This window comes from Miscanthus floridulus, chromosome 3 (assembly GCF_019320115.1).
Source record: "Miscanthus floridulus cultivar M001 chromosome 3, ASM1932011v1, whole genome shotgun sequence".
NCBI lineage: Eukaryota > Viridiplantae > Streptophyta > Magnoliopsida > Poales > Poaceae > Miscanthus > Miscanthus floridulus.
Genome location: NC_089582.1, coordinates 98,130,747 through 98,148,687, shown reverse-complemented (window position 1 = coordinate 98,148,687; position 17,941 = coordinate 98,130,747). Strand labels below are relative to the sequence as shown.

The 17,941-nt window shown below is 48.6% G+C and overlaps 1 protein-coding gene across 1 annotated transcript; it reads left to right on the top strand.

Moving 5' to 3' along the window:
• Positions 1–2,005: 2,005 nt before the first annotated feature.
• LOC136544099 (uncharacterized) lies at positions 2,006–2,311 on the top strand. The gene has a single exon (XM_066536367.1). The coding sequence runs from the start codon at positions 2,006–2,008 to the stop codon at positions 2,309–2,311; it is 306 nt and encodes a 101-aa protein (XP_066392464.1).
• The last annotated feature ends 15,630 nt before the right edge of the window (positions 2,312–17,941 follow it).

Below are 17,941 nucleotides of genomic sequence, written 5' to 3'. Positions count from 1 at the left end.
TGTTATGCTCATTTGCTGTGCTTCCGTGTTTTACTCCAATGCAAATGAGCTTTATCACATATACTCTTGCTTATTTCATATCGTTTGAGTACATCATGTTGGCTTAGGTCATATAAGCTTGCCTAACACTTTTGTTCTTATTGTAAAAAAGCTTATATGAACCAAGCATGTTAAAAACCTCATCTCTTTCACATACTCGAGGTGGTATTATCATCAATCACCAAAAAGGGGAAGATTGAAAGCATCTAGGCCCCTAGTTGGGTTTCGGTGATTAATGATAATACGAGATTACTGTGACTAACATGTGTTTTGTAGAGGCAAATTAAGTTAGGTCATGGTAACGGAGATCGATTGGGCTATCATGGTGGTCATGCCCCTACGATGGAAATCATTTCAGTTTTCAAAGGATGGACAACAAGGTTAAGGATGGACTAGTTCTAAGTGTCATTTGGTGTTGAGGAGACACTTAGAGTAGTTTAGGACTTTGTTTTTCCTTTGGTCGTACTATTAAGGGGGGTATGGACGGGTAGCTTGACCTAGGTGAGTCTAGTGAGTTAGGTGTGGTGCACACTTGCTAAATCTAGCACTAGGTAGCTCCTAAAAAGCCCTTAGATCCATTGGAGCAAACTTCATTCACGTATGATCGAGAGTTGAAAGTGAATGGAGGGTCAAATACTGCCGGACGCTGGTTTTGGAGTGACCGGACGCTGGCGCAGAGTCCGGTCAGTTCATTTGATCAAGGTGAAATCATCTAGACACGACCGGATGCTGAGAGATGAAGTGACCAGACACTGGGTCCCAGCATCCGGTTGACTCTAGTAAGGTTCCAGAGAGGGAAAATTGTGACTAGATACGTTCGGTCAGTGCTGACCGAACGCTATCCAGCGTTCGGTCACAACTTAAACACTAGAATTCGGGGAGAACTGACCGGTGCATCTGGTCAATATGACCGGAGCATCCAATCACCCCGTAGAGGCACATAACGGTTCGTTTTTCAACCAAGGTTATAAATACTTCCTCCATTCATGTGAGGGGGGACTTTTGCTCATTCCAATAGCTGAGAAACACCTTTGAGAGTGCCAAGAAGAGCAAGGTCCTAGTGAGGTGATTGAGATTTGAGAATCCCAAAGAGAGCCCTCATTAGTGAAAGCAAGAGTAGCAAAGTGTGCATCCACCCTTCTCATTAGGCTTGTTATGGTCAAGTGAGAGTTCGTGCTTGTTACTCTTGGTGATCGCCTTCACCTAGATGGTTTGGTGGTGATTGGGAGCTTGGTGATCATCCGACGGAGCTTGTGGATGACCCAACTCAAATTGTGAGTGGTTGTGGGTGATTCACCATGACGGAGTGTCAAAGAATCAACCTATAGAGAGCACTTGATCCTTGCACGGATCAAGGGGGAGCTACACCCTTACACGGGTGCTCCAACGAGGACTAGTGGGGAGTGGCGACTCTCTGATACCTTGGCAAAATATCGCCGCGTTCCTCCTTCTCTCTTTATTTTGAGCATTTACTTTGAGCAAATTAATTTTTGTCATTTACATTCATAGAATTGACATGCTAGAGTAGGATTGAAACATAGGTTGCTAAACTTTTGTGCGGTAGATCAATAGAAACACTTTCTAGGCATAAGGGGTTAATTGGGCATCTTGATCCTTTCACTATCCCACCCTCATCTTGAGATTTGGATGCTACCCGCTCATCATCGACCCCATAGTCCGCAAGAAGCACCTCACCAAGGTGCTGATGGATGGAGGCAGCGACCTCAACATCCTCTACGTCAACACCCTCGACGCCATGTGCATCCCCAGGATAGAACTCCGTCCGGTAGGCTCTCCCTTCCACGGGGTGATCCAAGGAGCGCAGGCATACCCGCTCGGGCAGATCGACCTACCCGTCATGTTTGGCAACCGAGCCAACTTCTGCTCAGAGGTCATCTCCTTCGAAGTGGTGGACTTCCCAGGGTTGTACCACACCATCTTGGGGCGGCCATGCTATGCCAAGTTCATGGCAATCCTCAACTATGCCTACCTCAAGCTGAAGATACCAGGACTGAACGACGTCATCACCGTGAGGAGTGCCTTCTCACATGCCTTCATGTGCGACCGCGAGCATTTTAACCTCGCCACCACGGTCATCAACTCATCCGAGCTCCCGCAGCGCGAGAAGTCATCGACCACAGTAGTCCTAGACTACAACAAACCAACCTCCTCGACGGCGTTCCGCCCGCTCGAGGAAACCAAGGCGGTGGGGATCCACCCCACTGACCCAACCAAGACGGTGCAGATCGGGACCCAGGTCTCGGCTAAATAGGAATGCGAGCTTGTCGACTTCCTATGTGCCAATTATGATGTCTTTGCATGGAAGCCATCTGACATGCCAGGCATACTGAGGGACGATGCCAAGCACACACTGCGCCTCATTCTGGGCTCGAAGCACACTAAGCAACACCTACGCTGCTTCGACCATGAGAGGCGCAGTGCCATAGGTAAAGAGATCGCCAATCTCCTAGCTACCGAATTCATTAGAGAGGTTTTCCACTCCGACTGGCTTGCCAATCCCATTCTTATTAAAAAGAAGACCAAGAAATGGAGAATGTGCATTAATTATACTGGCATCAACAAAGCATGTCCAAAGAATCACTTTCCTTTACCACGCATAGACCAGATAGTCGACTCTACCTCGGGTTACGAGATCCTCTCCTTTCTGGATGCCTACTTAGGCTATCACCATATCACGATGAAAGAGTCCGATCAGCTCACAACCTCCTTCATCACCCTGTATGGTTCGTAATGTTACGTAATCATGCCTTTCGGCCTAAAGAATGCTGGCGCCACCTACCAAAGGTGCATGTAGCAATGCTTCACCTACCAAATCGACCCGCTCGATCATCCTGATCAAGCCGAGTGGCCAAAACCAATAATCATCATCTATGTTGATGACAAAGTGGTCAAAATGACTCAATCTTGTGACCTAATCGTAAACTTGGCCGCAACATTCGCAAACCTCTAAAGGTTCAACATCAGGTTGAATCCCGAGAAATGTGTTTTTGGGGTTCCAAAGGGGAAGCTACTAGGATACATTATGTCTGAGCAAAGCATCGAGGCCAACCCCAAAAAGATCACAACCATCTCCAACATGGGCCCTATACGCAATGTCAAGGGTGTGCAAAGGCTCACCGGCTATCTGGCTGCCCTGAGCCGATTCATCTCTTGGCTCGGTGAATGGGGGATGCCACTCTGCAAGCTCCTTAAAAAGACAAACGCCTTCGTCTAGACTAAGGAAGCTCAGTAGGCTTTAGAGAGCCTCAAAGCATCCCTGGCGTTAGCCCCAATCCTCATCACTCCCAAACAGGGATACCCCTCCTCCTCTATGTCGCGGCACACAACCATGTGGTGAGCGCTACCCTGGTCATCAAAAGGGAGGAGCCGGGACACCACCTTAAGGTCCAGCGGCCCATATACTTTGTCAGGGAGGTACTCATCGACCCCAAGGTCTGGTACCCGTAGGTGTAAAAACTCCTATACGCCATGCTGATGGTGACCCAGAAGCTCCTGCACTACTTCACTGACCACGAAGTCGCGGTCATCACTTCATACATGCTCGGGGACATCATCCGCAACCGCAATGCCGCGGGATGGATCTCCAAGTCGGCACTAGAACTCATGGGCCACGACATCAGGTATATCCCCCATACCGCTATTAAATCTCAGGCTCTCACAGATTTTGTCGCTGATTGGGCGGAGGTGCAGCTATCGACCCCGGACGTCACCCACGAGTACTGGACCATGTACTTCAATGGGTCCATAATGGCGCCTGGCTCAGGGGCTAGAGTGGTTCTGATCTCCCTAGATGGGAGTAGGCTCCGCTACGCCATTCGCCTCCATTTCTTGGCCTCAAATAATACCACAGAATATGAGACCCTCATCAATGGGCTATGCATCATAATCGAACTCGGCGCTATGTGACTCTATGTCCGCGGTGACTCAGAGTTGGTCATTGACCAAGTCATGAAGGAGTCCTCCTACAAAAGCCCCCTCATGGTAGCATACTACTAGGAGGTGCACAAGTTCGAGGACAAATTCTAGGGGATTGAGCTGCATCACGTCCCCCAAAAGGATAATGATGCTGCTGATTTTCTCACAAAATTGGCCGTTAGGCGGGATCTGGCTCTGAGCGGGATCTTCATCAATGATCTCCATGAGCCATTCACCCGTGTCCTAGAAGGTCCGATCCAGACACACCCCGACATCAAGCTGGCACCTAGGGGCTCCAACCCCAACCCCAAGCCAATGCTCAGGGGTTCCAACCCTAGCGCCTCTATGACGACGTCACTCACTGACATCGCCGTGTTGGCACTTGATCAAACCGACTGGCGAGCGCCGCTACTCGCCTACCTCCTTGAGGAGGTTCTCCCACCTAAAAGGACTGAAGCCCGATGGATCGCTCGATGCACCAAGACCTTCATCACGCTTGATGTTGAACTCTACAAACGGAGTCCATCGAGGGTGCTCATGAAGTGCATCCCTACCAACTAGGGGAAGCAGCTTCTCCTTGAGGTCCATGCCAGGATCTACAGACATCACATGGCCCTGAGGTCGCTGGTCAGAAAAGCCTCTTTCACCAAGGTTTTTACTGGCCCACTATACTATGGGATGCAAAGGAGGTCGTCTGCAGGTGCGAGGGATGCCAATTCTACGCTCAACAAACTCATTTGCTAGCACCGGAGCTTCAAACCATCCCCATCACCTAGCCATTCTTAGTCTGTGGCCTCGACATGGTAGAACCCCTCAAAAAGGGCCTAGGCGGCTTCACTCACCTACTCATAGTGGTCGACAAGTTCACCAAGTGGATAGAGGCCAAGCCCATCACCAACATCCGCTTGGAAGAGGCGGTCAAATTCTTTCTCGACATCATCTATTGGTTCGGTGTTCATAACTGCATCATCACTGACCATGGGACTAACTTCACCGGGAAGAAGTTCCTGGACTTTAGTGATAGATATAGCATCAGAATCAACTGGGCCTTGGTTGGACATCCATGTTCTAACGGTTAGGTCGAGCATGCCAATGGCATGTCCTCCAAGGACTTAAGCCATGCATCTTTGACTGACTCAACAAGTACATCGAGCGATGGGTCATAGAGGTCCCAGCGATCCTCTAGAGCCTAAGAATGACCTAGAACCGATCCACAGGGTTCACACCCTTCTTCCTGGCCTATGGAGCTAAAGCAGTGCGGCCCTCCGACCTCGACCACAGCGCCCCAAGAGTGAAGGCTTTCAACTGCGATCGAGCCACGGAGGCTCTGCAAGACACAGTTGACCTGCTCGAGAAGGCCCATGAGATGATCGTCATCCGCTTCGCTCGCTACCAGCAAACTCTCCGCAGGTACCACAAAAGGAAGATCAGGGGGAGGATCTTCGAAGTCGGTGATCTCATACTCTAGATGACCCAATCAACAAAGGAGAAACACAAACTCTCTCCACCATGGGAAGGACCCTATATGGTGACCGAGGTGATTTGACTAGGCACCTACCGACTAAAGGACAACAATGGCAATGTTCTCACCAACACTTGAAACATTGAACAGCTATGTCGTTTCCCCCTAAATTCAATCTTACCACTTTTATTCAACACTTGCTCCTATAAAGCACCCTAGCCTGAACACTTTTAGCCCAGGTCGCTCGGGGGCTCCATGAGGGTACAATACTAAATACTACCTCTCTTTTACTATCACATGGTAAAAACTTTTTGCCTGAACGAAAGCGCTTTCCATTCCTTTGATTACCCTACATGACTTTGTTTTTTATTCCCAACCGAGCGCACCCCGCCATGACCTACGGTTACAAGCAGCCAAGCCTCACGAGCCATGCCTAGGTTCTTAAAAGTTGTAGCCTACGGAACAAACGGGCAGGTGCAAAAATGAAAGGATAAAAACGAAGCTATGCTAGGATAAAAAACAAGGAACGGATAGTGATTCTATCACAAAACAGAACTGACGTATTCATTTATACAAAAACTGTTCACATAGGGGCTCCCCCACAAAACTTAATGATTACATTTGTTGACTACTCCTACTCCAAATACTACTATGGCCACTCGATGGCATCAGCTAATGCCAAAGGAGAGGCCATGGCACATGCCACTGGACATAACCAACCACCACAAAGGCCCTGCCCGGTTCCACTCCCTCAACTTCGGTGAGCGCAACGGGTACCTCAAGGGCGTCACACCCATAGATGCTCAGTAGAGGAGCATTTAGCTCCTAACCTTCTAATGCAGTCGATGCAGCTCCTAGGCAAGGATGTTGCCCATCAAGGTATGGCCGCCATAGCTAGAAGATATCTCATCAAATTTATGAACTAGCCAACTTGAGCAGCTGCAAGGGCGAAACCTCCAACCGACGTAGTCCTGAGCGTCTTCCTCTCTGACAAGGCTCGCCCGGAGAAGACTCATCAGAAGGAGTCCACATGTGGCTCTATCCTGATGAAAGCCTCATAGACGGTGACAAAGCCAGCGACGTACGACACCCTCTAGTGCACCACCTCCTTTGACGGAACCAGCCCCTTCTCGGCGAAGGCGGCGAGCACCATCTCATCTTCATTGGGGGACCTCCAACTCGACATCATGCTCCGGAATCATGAACAGGTCTATGAGTTCTCCTTTCCTTCTCCCTTCCCCTATTTAAAGAAGAGGCAGAGCAGTTGAGGAAAGGTGAAAAGATTGGGGCAAAAAACCCTCTCCCTTCCCCCATTTAATGTGGATGGGAAATGACGGACGCGCCCTGACCGATGGGACACACCCTACCCGATGGAACAGCGCCTGGTCAGATGGGATGTGGCCTAGGTATGGCCCACCACTACCGCATGACCAGGCATAAGAAACAAAGTGCCACCACGTGCAGGTGGCCCTCCGCCTTCCCAGGCAGACTTGGAAAGGCCCAACTATGAGATCTCTGCTCAAGAGAGACCATCGGGCTTCCAAAGTCAATCGAACGGCTTAGAAAAATGCTGAGAGACAGGTAAGGAGCAAACGGATGCCCCATGTGGGCCATGCCGACTCTGTCATGAACGACGAGCATGGATCCTGGTCGAACATTTCTGATTGGAGCTCTTCAAACCCCGTCACTCGAGTCATCAAGGTAACATTACCAACCCCCACTATTTCTTTATATAATCATTCATACATCCATACATGCATCCATTCCATACACCCACGCCCCCTAGACGATTCTACCTGAATCGCCTAGGGGCTCAAGGGTTAAGGCATCACATATGCGGTTAAATGCATCACAACGCTCCGTGTTGCGTCACAAAGCGGCAGTTGCCTCATTCAACATGAGCAACGACTGACCGGGGTTCGAAGGCCAGCCCACGAAGGGCTCGAGGCCGCCTCACATCAAATAGAGCCAGGGAAGAAAACACAGATGAGCCCCAAGCGGCCCTCGCCTAGTCTACCCTAAAGTAGACAGGGTCATCTCAACCTTCTCGTTTGATCCTAAACCTCTACCAAACCCACAGAATCTCCATCGAGGAGAGGCCAGCGGGCCACTCGGGTCAGTCTTCAGAATGACCCAGGCATCTACTAGGTTGCAGGTTAAGGAGTAGTGGAATGTCACATGAGGGCTACATCGACCCTGTCATGAACTACGTTAGCTCAGCCCCTCCACTCGATCATACCCGTTAGCGAGCTCACCAAGCGCGTCACTCAAGCCCGAGCCATCGAGGCAAGCGACATTAGCTCAGCCCCTCTAGTTGCGAAAAACCATGGATGGGGTAACGCACAAAACTCAACCGACCCCTATCAAGCCCATCAGGGCTCAGGGGCTCAAGACACCTAAACTACCTCGGCCGCGTCCGACGCCAGGATCCATGAGTTCTATCTTGCCTGATCCCTAAACAACTGCCTCAGCCGCGCACGATGGGTCTGTGAGTCTACCTCAACCGATCCCTCGGCTGCGCCTGACGCTAGGATCCACGAGCTCCGTCTCGCCCGATCCCTAAAAAACTACCTCGGCTGCGCATGACACCTTGGTTGATGACTCTGTCTTGACTAAAACGCACGCACACACGCCCACTGACAAAAAACCCCTTGGTGATCCTACCCGAACCACCCAGGGCCTTGGGGGCTACACCCGTGGGTGCGCTCATGCGCACCCGCCGATAAAACAAAACTTGCCCCGCTAGCAACACGAAAAACACCCAAACTATTCTACCTGAATCGCCCGGGGGCTCGGGGGCAACACCCATGGGTGCGCTCGCGCGCACCTGTCGTCAAGACAAAAATCCCCTAGACAAATCTACCTGAATTGCCCGAGCGCTTGGGGGCTCCTGTTGGGTTCATAAACCCGGGGTCCCTCATGGACCGGCTTTCCAACAAAGGCTCGGCCCAACAGGCGACATTGCGAACGACACGCAACTCCTGGGCCAGCCCAAAATACCTAAAAATAGACCGGAAGGGCGATCTAAGTCTCCGACGGGAAGGCCTGGCCGAGAAGGAACGGCACTCGCTTCCGACTCTAGCCCGCCTCTCCAACCGAAAGGCCTCGCTTCCAACTCCGGCCCGCCTCCGGACGGCCTCTTCGACCGAAAGGCCTAGCTAGACACCACTTCTGACTCTGACCTATGTCTTTGACCGGGGATGCGCCGAACCCCTGCTCACAACTCTTCTCCAACTAGCGAAATCAGGGCCGACCGGGACCAACCGACCGGAGACACCCGCTCGGTAAGGACCAGGAAACAAACGAAGAAAGTAAGGCAGGGCACTCAATTCAACCGCAATACCAAGGACCGTACCCTGTACACCTACAGGATAGTACCCTACGACCTCCCTAGCATGACATAACCCAAGCAGTGTTGTAGGCGCCGACATTTTCTCCTACAGTGTTGTGGGCGACATCAATTCCCGTGCTAGACAAACACGGTAAGGCACCACCACATGCCTCTGGGCATCAATAGTATGGCAGGCACCGACGTCTGCCATACCAGAAGAAGACGATGCAACCATCCACGTGCATCTGATATTAAACAGTGTTATGGGCGCCTACAATCATCTTGTACCCGACGATGTGGGCAACAAGACTTAGCATACATACACTCTCTCCCTCTCACTTATAAGGCCATCCACTTCATGTAACACATATAGATCGATCAGTTCACTAACACACAATAGCAGAACCACTAGGTTCAAACCTCGAGCACACGCTCAGGAGAAAGTAAGGTAGGACACTCAAGTCAACCGCAATACCAAGGACCATACCCTGTACACCTATAGGACAGTGCCCTACGACCTCCCTGGCATGACAGAACCCAAGCAGTGTTGTAGGCACCGACATTTTCCCCAACAATGTTGTGGGAGTCATCTACTCTCATGCTAGACGAACATGGTAAGGCACCCCACATGCCTCTAGGCATCAACAGTATGGCAGGCACTGGCGTCTGCCATACCAGAAGAAGACGACGCAACCACCCACGTGCATCTGACATTAAACAATGTTATGGGTGCCTACAATCATCTTGTACCTGACGGCATGGGCAACAAGACTTAGTATATGTACACTCTCTCCCTCTCACTTGTAAAGCCATCCCCTTCATCTATAAAAGGGGATACGCTCTCTCCTAAACATATAGATCGATCAGTTCACTAACACACAACAGCAGAACCACTAGGTTCAAACCTCGAGCACACGCTCAAACACATAACACATAGTGGAGCTCCCGTCACTCTCGGCCCTCCAGACCAGAGTCCGACCGGACCTCTTGTACCCCCCATCTTTCTTCCTTCCGTTTGTAACCCCACAGCAAACTTCGAGCACCTGGGCTCAGGAATAAAGTCCCCGGCCGACTCAAACTAAACGTAGGGCACATTGCCTGAACCAGTATAAACCCTGTGTCATTGAGTGGTAGGCCACCTCCGATCACAACGTACAATAAAACTACAAATATTTATGTGTTGGTCACTTTCTGCACCGATAGTTGGCGCCGTCCATGGGGAAGACGCTGTACGTTCACACTTTTGATCATCGGACGGCCCACTTTTCTGCCACCTTCGCCATGGCGGGCTCAAGCGATACGACTCGCTTCGGCTTACTAGAGTTTCCCGCACTCTCACCTGTTGGAATGTGGGTTCCACCCATCTTTGAGCTGTCCCAGGCCTTCCTCTTTGGAAGCCTAGACTTCATCGCCGACCGGCTTGGCATACTACACCTCCGCGAGGAGGCACTTGTTCTGGTGCCCGTCGGAGGGGCACCCTCCATTGGCTCTAGGACGCACGATGACTTCAATGACGAGGCTCCTGTGCTTCATTTCGAGCAAACTATCTGCTCAAACTCCGCTGTGAGTAATGTGCATACTGTTATTTACTCTCTATTTACTATCTCCCACTGATTATTGAGAGGGACCGTATTGTCCACACTGCAAACACCGTACGACCGTTTCTCCTATAGCCTTGCGTCCCCCATGGACACGTGCGCTCAGGGGCTCCGAAGGACGCTGGCGCCACCCCCTCTCACATCTGAATTCGTGGGAATGGCGAGCTATGCTCCTACCACTTTCCACGAACTCTTGGATGTTGAGGTTGAGAGCGATGGCTCCGGCATCGGCAATGTGGCACCTAGCCACCGTCCATCCTAGGAGTGTGCTATGGTGGACGCTCTATGGCAGCCATCGGTGGTTGTAGAGTTTGTGCAGACTTACACCCCTCCGGACCCACGTGCGGGGGCCCTCGCGCTTGCACAAGAGCACACTAAGGAGCTACGACGATGGTGGCAGAACTAGCCGCCGCCTGTGTCGACACACTCAGTGCAGCACGTTGTGCCCCATGCGCATGACCTGGCAGGCGGCGCTCGAGGTCACGCCCACTAGGTCCAGCATGACATCATGAACAAGGAGAATGACCCCCATAGTTCGCTCAGGCTAGCCAGAACATCGCCGCTACAGCAATGCTTCTGCGTAGTGTTCCTGAGCCCGTCGACCCCCAGGAGCGGGCGGTCTATCAGAACCTCCAGGTGCTAGTAGAAGCCGCCGCCGTTCAATAGGCAGAAAGCTTCACATTGTGACTTCGACACACGCCCTCTCTCTCCACTAAGGGAGTAGGGACGCAACAGATAGATCGCTCTATCCACTCACCGCTATAGTCGCCAAGCACGGCTCGGAAGGCCATGGCTGCGCTACGGTCTGACCTGGAGCATGCTCCACACCGACCACTGGTACGCGAATGGCTCAGTCCACACCAAGACGCTCACAGTGTTATTAGCAACCGGCATTAGGCTTGACATGATGATGACGTCTATCGGGCGGTGATGAGGGCAGGTGATAGAGGTCCTGGCCGAACCATCGAGGGGAGTGGTGAAACACGCCGTAGGCATGGTCACCAGCCAGACAACCAGAGTCCTAGCCCTAAGGGCCCGAGACCATGGGCCTTTGGCTAGTGTATCCAGAGACCACCGTTCCCATAGCGCTTTCAACCGCCCTCCAACATCGCCAAGTACACTAGAGAGACGAACCCTGGTATTTGGCTCAAAGATTTCTGGCTCGCCTGCCAAGCTGAAGGGGGGGATGATGACCTTTTCATCATTCAATATCTCCCCATATGCATGGGGGAACATGTTCGGGCATGGCTTGAATTTCTCCCGTATAACAGCATCTGTGACTGGGCGGACCTCAAGAGGGTCTTCGTCGGAAATTTTTAGGGGACGTATGTCCACCCTGGTAACTCTTGGGAACTCAAGAGCTGCCAGTAGGAGCCCAGTGAGTCCCTATGGGATTACATCCGTAGGTTCTCCCAACGATGCAACTCCCTCCCTGATGTCATCGATGCGGACGTCATCAGCGCATTCCTCTTTGGGACGACCTACGAGTCCTTGATCCTCAAGCTTGGCTGCCTGAAGCCCCATACCACCTGCGACCTGCTTGACGTCACCACTAACCATGCCTCTGGCGAGGAGGCGGTCGGAGCAGTCTTCAACAGAGGCCGAGACAAAGGGAAGGCCAAGCACGTAGACCAAGACAAGGGCCCCTCCACACAAAGGGGCAAGAAGAACAAAAAGGATCGGCGCCGATCAAACAACATCGTGTTGGTCGCCGCAGCTGATCACGCGGGCAAGCAGCCCCATCAGGGCCTGCCTGACCACTTCAACATGCTCATGGATAGCTCATGCATCAACCACACCTACCCCATCAAACACCTCTACAAGGACTATGAGCTCCTCAAACGTTTCCTCCGATAGGCCAGTGGGCCAAAAGAGGGAGACGGCAAAGAGGCGGCAGCCAAGAAAGGAGGCGTGGCCGACAAGGATGGGGATAGCTTTCCTGACCCCGAGGAATGCATCATGATCTTTGGCAGATCTAAGGCCATCTGCTCCAAGCGTCAGCACAAGGTGCGCTATAGGGAGGCATGCGGCGCCAAGACGACCATCCCCTCCTTCCTTAGCCGGTCAGAGTCTCCAATCACCTTCAATTAGAGGGACCATCTAAAAGCATCTAGGCCCCTAGTTGGGTTTCGGTGATTAATGACAATACATGATTACTGTGACTAACGTGTGTTTTGCAGAGACAAATTAAGTTAGGTCATGGTAACAGAGATCGATTGGGCTATCATGGTGGTCATGCCCCTATAATGGAAATCGTTTCAGTTTTCAAAGGATGGACGACAAGGTTAAGGATGGACTAGTTCTAAGTGTCATTTGGTGTTGAGGAGACACTTAGAGTAGTTTAGGAATTTGTTTTTCCTTTGGCCGTCCTATTAAGGGGGGTATGGATGGGTAGCTTGACCTAGGTGAGTCTAGTGAGTTAGGTGTGGTGTACACTTGCTAAATCTAGCACTAGGTAGCTCCTAAAAGGCCCTTAGATCCATTAGAGCAAACTTCATTCATGTATGATCCAGAGTTGGAAGTGAATGGAGGGTCAAATGCTGACCGGACGCTGGTTTCGGAGTGACCAGACGCTGGTGCAGAGTCCAGTCAGTTTATTTGATCAAGGTCAAATCATCTAGATGTGACCGGACGCTGAGAGGTGAAGTGACCGAACGCTGGGTCCAAGCGTCCGATCGACTCCAGTAAGGTTCCAGAGAGGGAAAATCATGACCAGACACTGTCTAGCGTCCGGTCACAACTTAAACACTGGAATTTAGGGGGAACTAACCGGAGCATCCGGTCACCCCGCAGAGGCACATAACGGTTCGTTTTTCAACCAAGGTTATAAATACTTCCTCCATTCGTGTGAGGGGGGACTTTTGCTCATTCCAATAGCTGAGAAACACCTTTGAGAGTGCCAAGAAGAGCAAGGTCCTAGTGAGGTGATTGGGATTTGAGAATCCCAAAAAGAGCCCTCATTAGTGAAAGCAAGAGTAGCAAAGTGTGCATCCACCCTTCTCATTAGGCTTGTCATGGTCAAGTGAGAGTTCGTGCTTGTTACTCTTGGTGATCGCCATCACCTAGATGGCTTGGTGGTGATTGGGAGCTTGGTGATCATCCAATGGAGCTTGTGGATGACCCAACTCAAGTTGTGAGCGGTTGTGGGTGATTCACTACGACGGAGTATCAAAGAATCAACCCATAGAGAGCACTTGATCCTTGCACGGATCAAGAGGGAGCTACACCCTTGCACGGGTGCTCCAACGAGGACTAGTGGGGAGTGGCGACTCTCTGATACCTCGGCAAAACATCGCCGCGTTCCTCCTTCTCTCTTTACTTTGAGCATTTACTTTGAGCAATTCAATTCTTATCATTTACATTCATAGAATTGCCATGCTAGAGTAGGATTGGAACATAGGTTGCTAAACTTTTATGCGGTAGATCAATAGAAACACTTTCTAGGCACAAGAGGTTAATTGGGCTAACCGTAGGACTTAATTATTGCAAAGAAATTTAGAATTAGCCCAATTCACCCCTCTCTTGGGCATCTTGATCCTTTCAATTGGTATCAGAGCCTCGTGCTCACGTATTTAGCCTTAACCGCCTAAAGAAAGATGTCTCATAGGGATGGACCTCCTCCTATTTTTGAGGGGGATGATTTTCCATATTGGAAAATCCGCATGGAGGCATATCTAGAAGCTCTAGATGTTGGAATACTTAGAGCCACCTCACAAGACTTCCCAAAACCTCAGGATGCTACACACCTACAAGGCAATGAGGTGAATTATAAAAAATGGAATGCAAAGGCTCGAAACACCATCTTTAGAGGCCTTTGCAAAGATGTGTTCAATCGGGTGAGGAACCACAAAGACGCCCATGCACTATGGTCGGACGTTTGTGCGCTCCATGAGGGAACAAAGAGTGAGCATGAGGAATGCTATCATCTTGTCATGAAAAAGCTTAACTCTTTTGAGATGCTTCCTAAAGAATGTGCTAATGAAATGTACTCACGCTTGAATGTTCTTGTAGAAGAAGTCGATAGACTTGGACTCACTCAAATGCAACCATCCAATGTTGTAAGAAAGATCTTGAGTGTCCTCCCCATTGACAAATATGGGCATATTGTGACCGTGCTTCATCAAGGTGATCTTTCCACTGCTACACCGACACAAATCTTGGAAAAGATCAATACTCATGAGATGTACATGCACATCACACCTCAAGATGGCTCATCCTCTAACAAGAAGAAAGACAAAGACTTGGCATTCAAGGCTAGCCAAGAGAAGGGCAAAGCAAGACTTGAGTATGAGAGCTCAAGTGACGATGAAATTGATGATGCAAGTCTTGCTCTCATGGTGAGAAGAACCACCAAGATGCTAAAGAAGCTCAACAAGAGTGGCATCAAGTTTGATGGCAAGAAGAAGTTCTTCACTAGCTCTAGAAGGAAGCCAATCTCCGAGATGGATTGCTACAATTATGGAGAACTTGGTCATCTAGGCATCTAGCACACCAATGCGCCAAGCCCAAGAAAGACAAGTTCAAGAACAAGTACAAGGGCAAGAAAGATGACTCAAGCAATGAAGAAGAAGATGAGAAGAAGAAAAATAAGCCATACAAGAAGAGAGATGGCAAGAAGAAGGACTTCCACAATAAGAAGAAAAGTAGAAAGACATACATCGTCGGTGATTGGCTCATGGGCATTGATTCATCTAGTGGCTCATTCGATGATGATAGTGACAATGAGAAGGTGGCCACCATTGTTATTGACTCTTCATCATCTTCACCGCCACCATCCTCTACACACCTATGCCTTATGGCCAAGGGTGATCGCAAGGTATCAAATGATGATAGTAGTGGTGATGAACATGCTAGCAATGATGACAGCGATAGTGATGATGATGAATATGAATCACCTTCTTATGATGATCTTGTTAAATTGCTAAATCAATACACTAAGATCATTTGAAAGAGTAGAGCTAAGAATGAAAAATTAGAAGCTAAGAATGATTCTCTTTTAGCTAAATGTGATGTAGCCGAAAAGGCTAGTGTTGAGCTTAGAGAGGCAAATGATGCTATATCATCCAAACTCAAAGAGCTCAAATCTTCAAAGAAAGAGCTTAAAGAAAAACATGATAAACTTGAGAGGATACACAATGAGCTCATCACTAGCCACAACATGCTAAAAGAAGAATATACTACTCTTAAGATTAATCATGATAATCTTGTCATTTCTCAAGAATATTTATCTAATGAGCCACATAATGCTACTAACAATGTTGTTAAGATTGATATAGCCACATCATGTGATGATTTGTTCATTGAGAGCATTGAGCAAAGTTCTAGTAGCAAGGGCAAGCAAGTGGTTGAGACCGAAGATTATGATGAGTTTGTCAAGCTCAAAAATGATAATGAAAAGCTCAAGAAAGATCTTGAAGAGATCAAAATCCATAACACTATTGTGCTAGAAACTCGTGATCATGATGGTGATTTGATTCTTGAGAATGAGAAGTTAAAAAAAGATAACAAGAAGCTCAAGGAAGAGAAAAATAATGATGCACTCAAGGAAGAGAACAAGAAGCTCAAATTGGAGAAAGAGCATCTCAAGATTGGATTGAGCAAGTTCACAAGAGACAAGCATCTTCAAAGTGAGCTACTAATGAACACCATCATGAAGATGGATAGAAGTGGCATTGGGTACTTGGCAAACCAAGAGAAGAAGGCTCAAGCTCAACAACAACACAAGTCAAAGCCAAAGCCAAAGAGATGTTTTGAGTGTGGATAAGAAGGCCACTTTGCTCATGAGTGTCAAACTCTACCACCACAATCCTTGCCCAAGCATGCTAGACCTTTTGCCTTCAATGCTCATTACATGCTTAGAAAGGATTTTAGTGGGAAGATGAAAGTCATGTTCTTAGGACCTCCTAACAAGAATAGGCCTAAGAAAATTTGGGTAGCAAAGTCACTTGTTGAGAAGGTGAAGGGCCCTCAACAAGTTTGGGTTCCTAAAGCTTGATCTCTTGTGTGTAGGTGAACTACAAGACTGGTGGAAGTTATTGGGTTATTGATAGCGGTTGCACACAACATATGACCGGTGATCCTCGTATGTTCACCTCACTAAATAAAGAAGTAGATCGACAAGAAAGAATCACATTTGGAGACAATTCAAAGGGCAAGGTGAAAGGATTGGGCAAAGTGGCAATATCAAATGATCATTCTATCTCAAATGTGCTATATGTTGCTTCATTGAGCTTCAACTTGCTATCCATTGGACAACTATGTGATCTTGGCTTCCCATGCTTGTTTACCGAGAAGGAAGTTGTTGTATCTAAGAAGGATGATGATCAAGTGATATTCAAAGGATTTAGATACAACAACCTATATCTAGTGGACTTCACCTCCGAAGATGCTAACTTGAAGACTTGCTTATTCACCAAAACAACACTTGGGTGGCTATTGCATAGAAGACTTGCTCATGTTGGGATGAGCTCACTCAAGAAGCTAATGAAGAATGATTTGGTGAGAGGGTTGAAGGATGTGAAGTTTGAGAAGGACAAACTTTGTAGTGCATGTCAAGCCAGCAAGTAAGTTGCAAATACTCATCCAACCAAAGCTTTCATGTCAACCACAAGAGTGCTAGAACTCCTTCACATGGACTTATTTGGACCAACAATATACAAGAGTTTGGGAGGAAATCTCTATTGTCTTGTGATTGTTGATGACTATTCAAGATACACATGGGTATTTTTCCTTCATGAGAAAGCCGAAGTTGCATCTTGTTTCAAGAAGTTTGCCAAAAGAGCACAAAATGAGTTTGAAGTGAAGCTAAAGAAGATAAGAAGCGACAATGGGAAAGAATTTGACAACACAAACATACAAGCCTATTGTGATGACGTTGGGATCAAGCATGAGGTCTCCGCAACATATACTCCTCAACAAAATGGTGTAGTTGAGAGAAAGAACCAGACATTGATCACTCTTGCAAGAACAATGCTTGATGAGTACAACACTTCCAAAGCTCTATGGGCAAAAGCTATCAACACCGCATGCTATGCATCCAACTGCCTATTCCTTCAAAAGTTTTTTGGCAAGACATCTTATGAGTTGCTCAATGGGAAGAAGTTAGACGTCTCCTTCTTTAGGGTGTTTGGTTGCAAATGCTACATCTACAAGAAGCGACAACACCTTGGGAAGTTTCAAAGACCTTATGATATTGGTTTTCTTGTTGGGTACTCATCAAAGTCCAAAGCATATAGAGTATTTAATCATACCACCGACTTGGTTGAAGAAATATATAATGTGGAATTTGATGAATCCAATGGCTCCCAAGGAGCACATGAGAATCTTGATGATGTAGGTGATGAACCATTGAGGGAGGCTATGAAGAACATTCCAGTTGGAGACATCAAGCCTAAAGATGATGAAGATGATGTACAAGTAATTGATCCACCTTCTTCATGAAATGTGCCACAAGATGGTGATAAAGATGGGAGAGTAGAAAATGAAGACACTCATGTCTCCCATGATCAAATGGAGGTAGAAGCACAAGATGTTGATACTCCACAACCTCCTCCTCAAGTGGTTAATAGAAGAAAC